A 15134-nucleotide genomic window follows, 5' to 3' on the forward strand; every position below is an offset into this window, starting at 1 on the left:
TGTTTATTTTTTTTATCTGATTAAGACATTTCTAGAATTCATTATTTTATTTTATTTCAGCAAACAGAAGAATTTCTTCTTGGTCGGTACAGCTGATGGCAGACTGGCAGTTTTTGAAGACAGAGCAGTAAAGGTAGACTTGTTCTTTGCTGTTCTACAAAGTGCTATCAGGAATATCTAAAGCAGCTACCAAGAGTAGCTTTATTTCATGCTGCTTATTTTTTGATTCCTTCTCTAAAACTATAAATCATTTTCTACTGCAGTCTTAGAGGAGCTGCACATGTTTTAACGAGTAGAAGTAAGAGGCAGAAAATTCCTTTGAAAGGCCTGGCAAACTGCCTAGAGACTGACATTAATGGTTGTTCTTAAGAATATTCTAACAGTTTTAATCTCCTTTATTTATTGTTGTTATAGTTCCTTTTTCTTCTCATTTAGTAAATTTTCGTAGAACAGCTGTGTTCAAAAAGAAAGTGTCATTTAGGTTTTCTGTAGGTCAGAGTTCTTCTCACAGAACAGATGAAGAAATACTGGGAGCTGTTTATATCAGCTGGTTCTTGAGGGTTAGTTCCTGGCCATATGCAGTTTAGAGCAGTTATGGAATTGCAGTGCATTGCAGAACTAGAATATGGTCCAGTGTGAGATGTCTCCAAAGATATAGATGTGACTTTCCATCCAGTTCTTTAACTGCGCCAGGGCTTGCAGAAAGTGTCAGTCCCTGTTCTATCCTGTTTCCACTCACACAGGCTGTTTCCCTATGAGACATGTGTAATGGGAATATTTTCAGTCTGTAACATTCTGGAAATGTTCTGAACTATAATGGGTCAGAAAATCTGGATGTGTAAATTTAATTCAGCAAGGCTGTGTGGCCTTGTTTTAGCAGTTTCTGAGTGTCTGCATCCTCCTTGTTTCTAATGCAGAGTATATTTTTTCTTGCAGTGTAAGGGTGCTACACCTTTGAAGATAGTGACTATAGGAAATGTTAGCACACCATTGATGTGCTTAAAAGAATCCTCATGCTTATCTGAAAAAAATTTAATCTGGGGAGGCTGTGGAACAAAAATCATTGCCTTAACTAGTGACTTCTCTGTTCAAAAGCTCATTGAAACAAAGACAAGTCAACTGTAAGTTTTTCTTATAAGTGATGTTACTTGGCACTTTTGTTGTTTTCATTAAAGATTTCTGACAGAACTTTTTGATGTAATGTCTTGTTCTAGAGCTCGTTCTTTGAATTTGCTTGTTTCTGTTCTTTTCCTTCCATAATACAGATGGAATATCAGTGAGTAGTGTCGAAAGTATTCGCTGCTGCTTTTAAACAAGGGTTATCCATTTTTACTCTATAAAGGATTTATGAAGTCAGTATCTATTCAGAAAATGTATTAATGCAACTGATCAGTTTTTCTCCTCCAATTGCATTAGTCCAGGCCTTGTTTGCTTTATTTAGAATTATGCATACATACTTAGCATAGTATTTGTCCTTCCATGTTTGTCAGTATGTGTGCATATCTTTGTCCTATATATATTTAATCATTTATGATTGCTGACTTCTGACTATTTAGAAATTATTGACTGATGCTTTTGGACTATTTGATATAATTCTCACATGGACAAATCCTGCTTTGAAGTTACGGGGAATTTTTCCTGAGTAGGGAAACCAGGGTTTGATGAGAAAGATTTATTAATAGCCTTTGAGCATTAATGCACCTCCAAGGATATAATCAGCCCAACTCTATTACTTGGAAAATTCATGTCAAACTGTAGCAAGATTATAGCAAAGCCTTTCAGTCGTATCTTGGCCCAATTTGTTTTTAAGGCTGAATGATTCTCCAAGAGTCAAAGGGAAACTAACCTCACTCATAATAGTCAAGTTTTTCTACAAGGTATTTTCTGTGTAGCTAACAGGAGTTCTTCTCTCTCTTAGGTTCTGTCATAATGCTTATAGTGATGCAAACATTATTTCAATAGCAGTAGACAAATCCATCTACTTGGCAAAGAAAAACAGCCATTTTGTGGAAATTTGGGACAAGAAGACAGAAAAACTTTCTGAACTAATTGACTGTGCACATTTTCTTAAGTAAGTGTTTTATTGCAGATTGTTGGCCTGATGGATAGAAAGCTGAATATTAGATTGCCTTCTGTAGCATGGTACCTTAACCTGCCAGAGGTGAGGGATTTGCCCAGCTCTTTGAGCAAATGTGGATTTCCTTTCCTCTCCATTGACCCAAAAGTTCAGAATATTCCATGCAGAATCCCAGTTTTTTAAAACTCATATTTCACAATTTTCCTGATATCAAGAAGACCCATTTAACTCAAGAAAGAAGAAAGTCTTTTGCTGTCCTTCAGGTACTAATGCTTTTACATGCAGTTACTTCCTGCATCCCCTGATTAAGAATGTCTGATCTCTCCAGTGCACAGATTCAGTAGGAGATCAAAGTTTTATTAACCATGACAGTGATTTTCATTTGCATTTAAGTTGTTCCTCTCCCTTAATGTGCCACATCCATTTTTTTTATGGTGAGGTTAGGAGCAGGTGTAGGTGTGCTCTTCCCATTTGCAGTGACATTAATCTCCTTCAGACTGGGAGAGAAGAGAGAAGTATACCTGGCTTCTATTTATGGGCCTTCTAAAGCTGACCAGCTGGCTCTTAGACATCCAGTAGTTTTCATCCCAGTTTGTTAGCATGAGATTTTTGTTGCTTGTCTTGATGAATGATTGTTTAAAAGTCTGGTATCGAGAAAGTTGTTTTATTAGTTGTAGAATAGTGTGCCACCAGATTTCAATACAATTTTTCTCCATACTCTTAGGAACAAAGTGGAAAAACTAAATAAGGAATCAAAACATAACTTGGCTTATTCTGGAAGAGTGAAGACAATTTGCCTGCAGAAAAATACTGCACTGTGGATAGGGACAGGAGGAGGACATATATTGCTGCTTGATTTATCAACACGTCGTCCTGTACGAGTTATAGACAACTTTTGTGATTCTGTTAGAGTCATGATAACAGCTCAGCTGGGTAAGTAAAACCATCAAATGACAAGTACTTTGAAGTCAGTGCCAAGTTTAGGTGTGCTGTGTCCTGTTTGTTGTGGTGTTCCAGGAACAAATTAGCACTATCCATGATCTGTTCATTCATTTTGTTCTGCTGCAGTCCTCGCCGGTCAGTGTCAGACACTCGGGTGTTAGCTGAATACCAGCAGGCTGAATACCTGTGCCCACATAAAGCAACAGCTCTTCCCTGGCTTGTCACTGATCAGCACATGGACAGACCCCCAACTTCACTGCATCCCTGTGCCGTGTTTCAGCACACACCATCTTCTGTCCCATAGTCTTCTCTTACACGGGTAGCCTGCGTTCTTTCTCCATCCTGATTGTTACACTTCTGGCTTCTCTCTCTGTGGACCATGTTAGATTTTAATAATTTTTCCTTAATTGCTTATTGCCTTGTTTTCTTCTCCTATCCTTATTCAGGGATGGTTCTTTTAGATTTGGGTCGCAGGCAGATCACGGTAAAGCTGGGGAAGTCTACACACCTGAACTCAGGGTGTGAACTTGTACAGATGTGCTGTTCCTGTCAGGGACAGGTGTTTTGAGCTGCTGTAGGCAGACAGGAGCTGTGGGGTTTCAGTGGTAACCACAAACAAACAGCCAGAGGAGTGTAGTTGAGTATGGGGTACTCCTTGGCTCTTGTACCTTCCTTCACCTGTACACTTTCCTGCATCTCTCCCAAAAGTAATAAAGCCCATGTCGACTCAAGTTCATGGTACTGCAATGGGGAATACACTCAAAATGCACATTATTTCAAACAGTGCTTTGTGGCACAACATGTGGATTCCCATCACTTTACACCGAGTTTTGAAAACAACTCTGGAGTTTCCCTGTCAGTGTAATTTAAAGCGTATTTGCTGTAAAAAAACAAAAAAGACACTGAAGCTGCTGCTGTGGATTCAGAAGCACACTGTAATCCTGCTAGCAAATTTCTTAGTTGCAGGCTGTATATGTATTCTCATTACTATCATGAACTTATTCTGGAGCTGTTTTTTTCCTTTCTGGCACCACAAGAATCTGTAGACTGCAGTTAGCTCATAGTGCTGGCAGTGTTGTATGAGTCAAAAAACCTCCATCTTCATCTGACTTGCCTCTGCCTGAGACAGCAAGTTTGTGCTGTCTGTTCAGTCCTCAGCTGTTATGGTGCCCACTATAGCATAGCATTTTCAGTCCATCTGGTCCTGATAGCTACAATGCTAGTACTATAAAGGGACATTTTATTTTTAGCATTTTGTAAATAACAGTTACTATGAAAATGTAATTTCTGCCTCACTTATCACTGTCATTGATAGGGAAAGTATATTGTATAGAATAGTACAGTGTGATTTAAAAAGCTTTGAATCTGAGTCACCTCAACATTTTTAATAAAAATTTTATGTATAGAAAAGTTATTATTCAGGAAAAGGAGTTTAGCTGTGTTTGCACAAATCTCAAGATGAGCAAATAAGATTGATATATGCAGTTTGATGTGTACTTTTCTCTTTTGATCGTCTTTTCACAGCAATTATTTATAAGGGCTGGGTGTTCTTTCCTAAATTCAAGGCCTTGGTTTCAACTGGGATTTTCACAGAATCGGTGAAAATAGCACTGAGACTGCTGAGCAGTTCTTCAACAGAATCACCTTGCTTCTGTGAAATAAGAGAAGATAAACAGAAATATTTTTGTATGAAATCGTTTCATTTAAGGTTAAAATATATAATGTCAATTAGATATAAATATTTCAGGAAAAAAAGATTGCCAGACTTTGAGACAATAATTTTATCTGTGGTTCATATATGAATATGAAATATAATACCATTTTCCAATTCTGTCACCTAACAGATTGATTAGTTCATTTTGCAAGTACAAATTTAGACTTCTGTATAGTAAGACAGGATCCAAGTCTAAATAAGAAACATTATACTCAAGTTCCAATCACTTTTGTAAGGAGTATGGATAGGTCTGGTTGCAGAAAAAATTAAAGTAATGAAAAATCTGAGCATGGAGGGATGTGTATGCTTCCCACCATCCCTCATCTATTATAACCAGTCTTTTTTGGCATTATTCAGTAGGCATTCATCCCCTATTTCCACTTCCCTGCTAACTCCCACCTATGTGCCATCATTAGTTCAGAATATTTTTATTCAGTTTGTGTCACATTTCATGGTTTTTTTCCATAACCGAACCGATAACTGGTACTTTCTGCTGTGCACTGGGACTTCATTTGCCACCTGTCCCTTTGCTGTGACATCTGTTTCCTGTGACCCTACTACCTCTGCCTGTGCTATATAATAGGGTGCTTTGTTCTTGGGCTTGTTCAACAGGCTGGTTGGCTGATCCTGTGCTTAAGCCTTGGAACCCGGATAAACCCCGACATTAAATGGAGACATGAACTATGTTGTCTTCATGTCTGGGTTTGTCATGGTCAATGATTTTGAATAAAGGGTCCGATTGACCGTGCTCTGCTTTCTGTCCTCTTAGTGCCATGATGTCATCTACTCTTTCTGACCTTAAATTAAAAACTTCCCATTAAAACTAAAATTTGTCATTTTATTTCTTTGAAAAAGGGAGTCTCAAGAACGTGGTCCTAGTTTTGGGATACTGCTATAAAAGTGACACCGAAGACAACAAATACCACAAAGGTATCTGAACTGTGTTTTATTAATTTGTATTAGTGGAGTAGACACTATTGTGCTTGACTACCCACTGAGAGTGTAGAGTTCATGATCGTCATTTGACATCATTTTATTTAAACATTATTATTATATACTTTTTGTTTTCTTTTGCATATCTGGGTCCATACAAACCAGCAGTAACTCCAAAAATGGATCAGAGGAAGCCACTGTTGAAGTATATAATATAATTTGTTGGGAAACTGTATTGGAGAGTAAATATCATTGCCTAATTGGAGAATGTATCAAATGGATTTCCAGAGGGGTCTGTGCTAGGTCAGGAATTCTCAATGTTTTTATGAGTGATGTGGATGAAAAAACAGTAATGTGCTTTTCAGATTTGCAGACAACTCTTAGCTAAGACACAAGCTCACTGGAGGGCAGGATTAGAACTCAAAGTGACCTTGACAAATGGAACAAATGGTCTGGAAGGAAATAGGATACAATTCAGTAAGGACAAACACAAGACCTTTTACTTAATTAGGAATGATCCGTTGTACCAACATGAGGAAATGATCAGCTTAAACAGCAGTGCTGCAGAAAAATGGTTGTAATTGATAGGAGGCTGATCATGAGTCAGCCATATCGTGTGGCTGCAGAAGAGGCAAACACCACTCTCACAGCAATTAAAAAGTGCTGTATGTAAGACATAAGCTAATTCTTACACTCTGCTCAGTGCTCATATGGCCTCTGCTGGAGGAGCGTATCTGTTTGGGACATTGCTGAATGATCTGGACTATTTGGAACAGTTCAGAGGAGAGAAATGCAACCTGTGAGGAAATGTTGTGGGAAGTTTAGTTGGTTAATATAAATAAAGCTTAGAGAGGACATGATAATAGGCTTCAAATATGTAAATAAAGAGTAAGGGAATAAAGACTTCTGCATATTCCCTCTGGGTACAATAAGAACTAACCAGTTTCTGTTACAGCAGGGGAGATTTAGGTCAGACATTGGTAAAAGCTTCCTGACAATTAGGATAGCAAAGTGCGGGAAGACAGAAAAACTCCATCTTTGGATTTTTCTAATAACAGTTACAGTTGGTGCTTTGATCAATGCCCTCGTTCACCTTTATCTCATTCCAGTTTCAGTAACTCCTAAAAATGTGGCAATGACAGTATAAAGTTAAGGGTGGCAAGTGTAGATGAGCTGACTGAAATAAAATAAGACTCAAGCTTAGAGCACTGGGTTTTATGTTATGGTATTCCCCAATTCCTGTTACCATAAGAACACTTACTGCCTTTTTAGCATTTTTGTTTTATTTAAGAGTGACATTAATTGTAGAGAGGAATCAGAGAGTCCCAGAATCATTGGGGCCTTAGTTTGTGAGCCTCTACTTATGCAGGTGTTCTCAATTATCCCTATTCCACTAAAAGCACTGTGAATTCCTCATGAATAAAGAGTTGTTTGCATGAATGGAGATTGAAGAAGTGACCTTTTCTCAGTATATTCACTGGCTTATGAAATCAGTTTTTAATTAACAGTGAATGGGATTTGAGTCTCATAAGCATTTAAGGTATATCTGCTTGGGAAAACAGAGATGAAATTTTATGCAAGCACTTCAGTACAGCTCAGTACAGCTACATTAGCTGTAGCTCAGGTCAGTACCTCATGGCCCACAGGCTCCAGAAATGGTATTTCAAGTACTTTTAAATGGGGTATTCTAAATTTAGGAACTGGAATCCAAACCATTGTGAGTACAAGTACAAACAAGCAAGTACAAACAGCTTGTAGCCTATGACTGCATTCTCTCACACATGAAGTGTCATGTAACTTGTCTTCCAGGTCCTAAGGATCCTGCTTCATTGAGTGAATTTACAAGTAATTAAAATAAGCAGATAAGCAAAACCACTGCTAATTATGCAATAATTCATCTCTGTTGCACTTTTCAAATTTTCTTTTTTTCCCCAGAGTTACAATCCTGTGTGTCAGTGTGGGACATTAACCTGCCCCATGAAGTGCAAAACCTGAAAAAACACATAGAAATGAGACAGGAACTAGCAGAAAAAATGAAGAGCTTTTCTTTGGACTGAAAAGTCACCCTGCAAGTGCCATACTCTTTTCTAGTCTTTCATCCTAACATACTGTGCAATAATTACAACTTCTTGCTGTTGTTTTGAACTAAAACCAGGAAGAAAATTGCCATGTGAGTATTTATAGGATACCAAGAAGAAAGAAGTTATTTGTAGTATTTGAAAGGACAGAAAACTGTTGAGAATTTCTGAATCTAAAATGCTATTGTGCATCCGTTGTTTACTTGTGAAGTTCTGCTCTCAGCAACTATGGCTCAACTGCAGTATAACGTTGTTCATCCGGTTTTTGATCCCAGCTAAACTCGGACTAAGCCAGGAGACTATAAACAGCTCTAATTTACTTCATTATCTCTACTGAGTTGACTCTCTAATAAGAAGCAAAATTTAAGCCTCTGTGTGTTTACTGCAGTTTGCATGTATGAGCTTGCTCTTATGATTCATGTTTTAGTATTAAGTCAGAGGTCATGACCCTGAGTATATGAAAAAAACATTATAGTTTATCTAAAAGCAGCGTTTAAAAGAATATATAGTGACTACATTACTCTTTGAAAACAACAGGCAGAATAGTCTTTATTTCTCCCATGAATAATTGACTGTTTTTTTCATTATGACCAGAAAAAGCCCATTGTGCTACAATAATAGAACAGCTCAGAATTTAAATACACTGACAGGCTTCTGCAAGTCGATGTCCTCTTGCAGTCCTGCAGTCCGCCTGGTTCTAGGAGATGTAGTCACACCACTGGGAACGTTACCACTCACACTGATCTCTTGTGCAGCTCACTTGGAAAAGCAAGGAGAAAGCACGAGGTGAAAGCTCTGATCCAAATGCTGCTCCGACTTGTGCCACACAGAGAGCAGCATCCTGCTGTAGGCAGACCACTGGCTCTTGGTCCAACTTGCTCGTTCACTTACCTCAATCTAAAAACAAAAGGGAACTTTCACTTTGATATTTCAAACATGTAAAGTTTCCACTTATTAATTCTTGGTTTAATTTATATTGTTATTTTGGGAGGTAATCGGGGGAACCTTGAGGAGTGTAAGAATTGGCTGCCTCTTGCAAATTTGTTGCCACACATCATCATTCAAGAGTCGACTTCTGCTGCTCTCTGGTTGTAAGTCCAAGCTGCTGCTTGCAGCCAGCACTGACCTGCCCTATGGAAGTGCCTTATTTCTGTCCATCTGAAGACAGACATCAGTTTCTTTTTTTGATACCAAAAGAATCTACAGGGTGCTCCTGAAATCTCTAGGAGTGGAGTATCCAGAACCATTCCTGAGTCTATGGAGCTGAACAAGGTTGAGCAACCAAAAAGTTCTCAGTTTTATTTTTTTTTTTTAAGAAAATAACATGCTGGGACAACAGCATTTCTTGTGTCCAACTCTACCATTGTTCTATGTTCTGCCATTTTTTGAGTGCATACTCAGGATTCCTTTCAGATATACATCCCAGTTTTTATGTGTTCTTGTAATCTGCATACTGAGAATAATTTGCTATTTATATGGGATTTTATAACTCAGAAAATATATATTATAATGAATAGAGTTTTTAAAAAAAATATATACATTGTGATTAAGTTTATTTATAAGTCATTTTGAAATGTAAGCCTTAAACATTTTTATTAAAACTGTGCTTTGTTAATAACCTGTCTACTTTCTCATCACTGAATTTTCAAGGAAAAGCTTTTGTGTGCAGCTTTTTTGGCATTTAATTCCTTCAGGCTGATGCAATATCCCAGTTCTGTAGGTGGTATTGACACAGCTGCATTCGCACTTGTGCTCTGTCTCACAGTGCACATCTTGAGCCCTTTTCTATTCCCCAATTTGTCTTCTACTTGGTGTTCCATGCAGCCTTCTCCCAGAGATGGGAGGTGACCTGTAAGCAATACTGTCCCTGTGGCCATTCCTTACCTCTCCAAGACACTCTGGATAAGAATGATCTGAATCAGGACATGTATTGGGTATTACAGGGAGGGTAAAGAACAAAAGAGACAACAGCAGCCAAAGGAGAGTCGGGAGCTCATGGCAAACCTGACTCAACTGCCCACTGTGTTGGGAGAGAAAAATTCTGTGCTGGTTTAACCCACGGGGTCTGTTTAGCAATACAGCAGTCATTCCCACGGAGCACAGTGATCCAACTACACCCTCACCAGATGCTTTTTAGTACTGGAAGAAAATGAGAACATCCTGTGTTGGTGCTTCTTGTTAGAAGTGCTCAGGGACTGGTATCCCCTTCCCAGCTGGGACCTGCCAGCAAGGAGAAGAACAGTACCACTGAAACCTGCACTATAAGGAAACCATTTCCAAGAAACATCTCTACTGACAAACTATAAGGAAAGAGAAAAAAAAGATCCATAACTTCATGTTCACTCTGGTTTTAGTGGAGCTGTTTGGGAACCAGTAGAAGCTGATCACATAAGAGGACAAGCTCAATTAGCTGTAGCTTCCTGTATACTTAGGATAATATCCAGCACCTGAAAACAGAGATAGCCATTATTTCAAAAAGGGACTGTTTGCTCCTGGGAAAGAAGCATGTGGTGTGGCTGTGACTGAACACCTGACAGGTAATTAACCCTGTGTTCCTCAGTGCAGGTAAAGGGCACTGGGGTTTAAACCTAAAGACAAGGAGGAAAACTGTACAGAGTGAGCTGAATGCTTGATTAGATACCAATTTGTTTGGTTTGTTTTAAACTATTCTTTCCCTCCTGTGCTACTGACTTTAGAGTCATTCTTTTTTATTGGTTGCTTGCTCTGACAGATTACATATGCAGATTCACCTGTTCATTAATTTTAACCTCATTTCTTTTACAAGCGGTTCCTGGTCAATCCTACTGTAAACAAGTAGGATTGTTAATCCACTTGTTAATCCACTTTCTGTATTATATCTTGGCTTTCCTTTTACTCTGAAATCTCATACTGCCTCTTGTGTCCCATATTATTACCCTATTACTTCTTCATGCACCACTTTGGGGCAAAACTGGGACACATAAGGGAGGAGAGAGAACGAGGCCTCTTAGGTGTATCTTGATCCCCAAACACAGGCATTTATCATTACTGCCACTTACTAACTATCCCCATCCACCTGCAGCAAGCAAGACAAATAATCCATTTTATGATGAACACTTCACATACCAGAGACATGAGAAAGTAATAAGGGAGAAGAATGAGTCTCAGTGCATGAGGAAAACACAGTGACAGTCACATTTTTCTGTTAGTCTTTCAAGTAGAAAACCATATGAACAATTCCTCTTCTCATTTTTTTCCTTTTAAGTCATTCATTAAAAGAAATCTGAAAACAGCTCCTCTTACCTGCCTTAAGAGAACCAAATTTTTGATCAGAACTAGCAACTGTTATTTGTGTCTCAGTTCTTCATCTATATTATGAACTCATCCCAGGACTCTACTGACCTGCAAAGTCTTTTATATAAAGCCTCCTTCATGGCCTTTGAACAAGTATAATTCATTGACTGGCCAGCATACCATTTTGGTAACTTTTCCAAATTATTTCTTTTTAGTAGGTACGTGTGTTCTTAACAATTAGTTTATAAATACAAAGTGGCATAATCACATGAAAATGGAGAATCATACTTATTGCATATCTGTATTTTAAAATTAATGATTTTAAAAGGAAAAAATGCAAGATATATTATTGTTGTATTAGCAAAGGGAAATCTCATTTACCAAAAATTTAAAAGTGAACCCAAGTGAAATTTCTAGCAGGAATCTTTGAGCTTCAGGAATGTTCTTTGCTGTATTAGTGAGCTGTGCAGGCACTGTGTGAGGACAGCTCTGCCTCTAGCTGTAGGTACCTCAGTAAGACTCCTCAATACTTACACTAGTTTTTGTTCAATTAAGTAGCAGCATTATAGGAATGACCAAACTGTGAAACAATTTTTTTACCATGCAATGACCTTATGCTGACTGGTACCTACCTTTAACATGGGTTACTTCGACAGAGCAGTAAACCGAAATGATTTTTTTAAATCATCCCAATATGACTCTAGTAAAAACAAGATGAAAGTAAAAAAGCAAGCAACAGCCTTTTCTTTTTTTCCTTCTCCTCTGTGTTGCTTTGCTTTTCCTGCTGCCAGAGGTTTGTTAAACCCAGCAGTCAGTCCCCACAAAGGTTGTCACTAATTACTGAGGGGCGACTTAAAAATCGATGTGCTGCCTCTGGCATATGCCATTATTTACTTCACTTCCACCACAGCCCATTAATGTCACTGACCTGAAAAGTTAAAGCAGACAGAAAAGGCAAAAGAAACTAAAACCTTCTTCTGTGGCAATTCCAGTTTTGTTTTTCTGAACCATTTTTTTCCCGTGCCTTCTGCTGTGCTTTTACTAGGCTCCCTCTTGGCACTGCAGGCCGTGCTTTTCCCGTGCCACCCCTTGGCACTGGCTCCGGACGGCACAGCTGTGCCTGGGAGGGGGGCTGGGCTTTGCCGTGGGGGGCCGTGACCCTGCTCCAATCCAGCCGAGAAGCACAGAGCGGTTTTACAGAAAAGAGAAGAGGGGAGAGAGGAAGAGAAATAAATAAGAGCAAGAATCTGGCAGCGTGGCAGTGCTCAGCAGCCGAGCCGGCAGCGCTGTGGGGGCCCGGGACCCGCTTTGTGCTGCCGCTGCTGCCCCCGAATTCCCTCCGCAGGGCTGTGCCCGGCAGGGAGGGCAGGGCAGGAAACGTGGCCACACAGTGCCCAGTCCTGAATGGAGGACACCCGGGCAGGAGCAGCAGGCTGGCAGTGGCACAGGGCCGACCGGTAGAATCCCCTCCAGGGATGGGGGGCTGCATCCCAGCAGGTGCTTCCAGCTGCTCCTGCGCCATCACCTCCCGTGCCAGGAGCGCCGCGGCTCGCCCCGGCCTCAGCTCTCTCAGGGGGTCCCCAAGCCCGGCTTACTCTGCACCGAGTCCTGTTTAACGAGGCTGCAGAAGAGAAAAATCGTTCACGATGAGCTCCCTTTTCGCGTCCTTTCTCAAGGGAAGGATGACCAACGGAGTCACAGCGGGAAAGGAGATGCCTTGGGCTCGCCCGCAGGCCCCGGGTCAGCCCGACACGGTGACAGTGCAGTGACTCGGCTCACAGGGTCACACAGCTCCACATCGCCTCCTCCTCCCTGCTCCAGGTTTCGGCAGAGCCCAGCCTGCACAGCACCACCGTGCCATGAGGACACAGCATGGCAGGACAGGCCTTTACATTGCAGCAAGCGATTCATAGAGTGGCAATGGAAACACCTGGCTCTTTTTACTGTAAATACAATAACCTTAGGTCAGTGATTCTCAGTTCTGCTTTTTCTTGCCTTGACGTCTCTGCAATTGCCTTGAAAACATATGTTTTCTGCGAAGCTACAGGAAACATCCACCCCTGCCACCACCTGCCAGGCTCCCGGGCTCTGAAATTTGGACTTCAAATCAACTGAGCTAAGGTGGAGGCTCGAAAACGTTGATTTCACACCAGTATCCTCAGAGGTCATGACAAATTTTTTTAAAAAGCTGCAGAACTGCTCTCAGAGCTACAAGCCCTTGGAAGAGCAGCAGCAGCATTTGCAGCTTGCCATGCAGAAGGTGGGGAGGACCAAAAGCCTGTCTGCTCCCCCTGTGCCGAAAAAAGGTGTTTCCTCTCTCTGCAAGCCTTCACAGACTGCCACAGTGACAACTCTTTTGCATTAGTCAAACACTGTCAGGTTCAGGCAAAACTCAAAGGATTCTGTTAAATCGCATGCGCACAGTAAAGGTTTAATGAGTTTCCTGTTATTCCAGTGAAGTTCAAAATTTGCAAAGTGAGTTTCAAAACTTTAAGGAGAGGTGCCCACTACAGCCCACACTCCCAGGTGAAGCAGTGCAACAGCAGCTCCTGATAGACAGAGATCTCGGGCCACCCAGCCCTGTGCAGCAGCCCTGCTCAGTTTAAATGCCACGGTTGTTCACAGTCAATTCTAATACTCAACCACCAGCCAGGGAATTAAGCTTCGGTAAATAGTAATTTTCAAATATCACCCATGCGTCAAAACTCACCTCCTCCCCTTTTTTTTTCCTTCTCCAAAATAGTAGTATCTGCTGAGCACTCTGCAACTAGAAAATTTCATGGCAAAACACACTCCCACCTCATAATTACAGGAAAATGTGCAAGGGAAAAAAACACAACAACCCCAAAACCATTCAATTCTGGTTTTTACAGCTATTACAGCTAAACCCAGGAAGGGAAACAAACACTTGCACTCTGCAGGGGCTCAGAAGTAGCTGGTGCAGAGCAATTACTTCTGCTGAAGAGTCTGAAATCCCCTTTGCTCCAGCAAAGGGGAAGTGAGGTGGGGGAGGTTTTTTGGCTTGATACGGGCAGAGGAGCACAGAGGAGCATCCGTGACAGTTCCAGTCTGTGATGGCACAGGCAGAGACACAGGCACGGCAGCCTGGAGAAGTTCTGCTCATCCAGAGCCTGCCCAGCATCTGTTTGCCATGGCCTCTTGCCCCCACACCACACCAGGGTTCTCCTGACCTGAACCTAGTCTGGCTTCCTGTTTTTCACACTTGAAATCGCTGGTCCTGGGACTCTGTACATTTCTATCTATATACACAAAACAAAACCAAAAAGCCCCAAAACCAAGCCACAGTGAGATTTTGCTTGATTTCTGGTATGCGGAAGCCACAGAGAGATGCATGTTCTCAGAGTATGCCTTCAGCTCTCCCCCTTAGAAGGCTGCACCATCCAGCCTTGAAGGTTCCTGTTTTGATGAATTTATGGACCAGCTCTCAGAAAACTCCTCTGAAAGACAGGGCAAAGTGACACTGCCTTTCTCCTGAGCCAGCAGCGACCAGAAATGCTTTGGAAAGGACACTAAGCCATGTCAGAAGGAAAGATGAAACATTTCATATCCCTTTAACTAAGCCAGCTGAAATGAATGCCAGTGCTCTAGCAAGGTGTGCAAGGGCAGGTGGACAGACCTGCAACATCAAACCTTGCCAGGGCACTGAAGGCAGCAGGCAAAGTCCCTCAGGGCTTCTTGAAGCATTAACTACTAAACCCTAACTACACATGCAGGCATGGACATTTCTTTAAACAACAGACCACCACCAAGGCCAAATACTAGACATCATTTACACTAACTGAGCATTGATAGGAAAAAAAGTGTCTTTACAAGAAGTAACTTTGCACCAATCTGAGTAAGCAACACGTAAGTAAGTAAACCTCCCACACCCCCACCTTCTGGGTGCCTTTTAGAAACAGAGATCTTTGCAAGTATCCCCAAACAAGCTGTTCTCATTTCCCATCTTCCCAGAAAAACAGGCTGCAGCACTTGGCTACCTCTGAAGAAACAGAGAGCAGAGAGCTTTAGTATCATCCATACCACCGGAGATGCAATCGAGGTGATGACATCCCTACTGCTTCACTGTTATTGCATCGTAACACCAGACATCCTGAGC

General features: G+C 41.0%; 1 protein-coding gene across 2 annotated transcripts in view; it reads left to right on the plus strand.

The window, feature by feature from the left end:
• The window catches only part of LRRK2 (leucine rich repeat kinase 2), a 64180-nt gene extending 54818 nt beyond the window's left edge, over positions 1-9362 (plus strand). The window contains exons 46-51 of one of the 2 annotated variants that reach the window (XM_027731970.2): positions 61-133; positions 937-1121; positions 1919-2071; positions 2802-3010; positions 5589-5663; positions 7602-9362. In XM_027731970.2, coding sequence (XP_027587771.1) covers positions 61-133; positions 937-1121; positions 1919-2071; positions 2802-3010; positions 5589-5663; positions 7602-7723 — 817 coding nt within the window. In that variant the 3' untranslated portion in view covers positions 7724-9362. Of the gene's footprint in view, positions 1-60; positions 134-936; positions 1122-1918; positions 2072-2801; positions 3011-4543; positions 5563-5588; positions 5664-7601 lie in introns of those variants that run through there. The other variant, XM_039379423.1, reaches the window with a different exon arrangement.
• The last annotated feature ends 5772 nt before the right edge of the window (positions 9363-15134 follow it).

The sequence above is a fragment of the Pipra filicauda genome, unplaced genomic scaffold (assembly GCF_003945595.2).
Source record: "Pipra filicauda isolate LSUMZ 115617 unplaced genomic scaffold, ASM394559v2 scaffold167_size3244652_pilon, whole genome shotgun sequence".
Lineage (NCBI taxonomy): Eukaryota > Metazoa > Chordata > Aves > Passeriformes > Pipridae > Pipra > Pipra filicauda.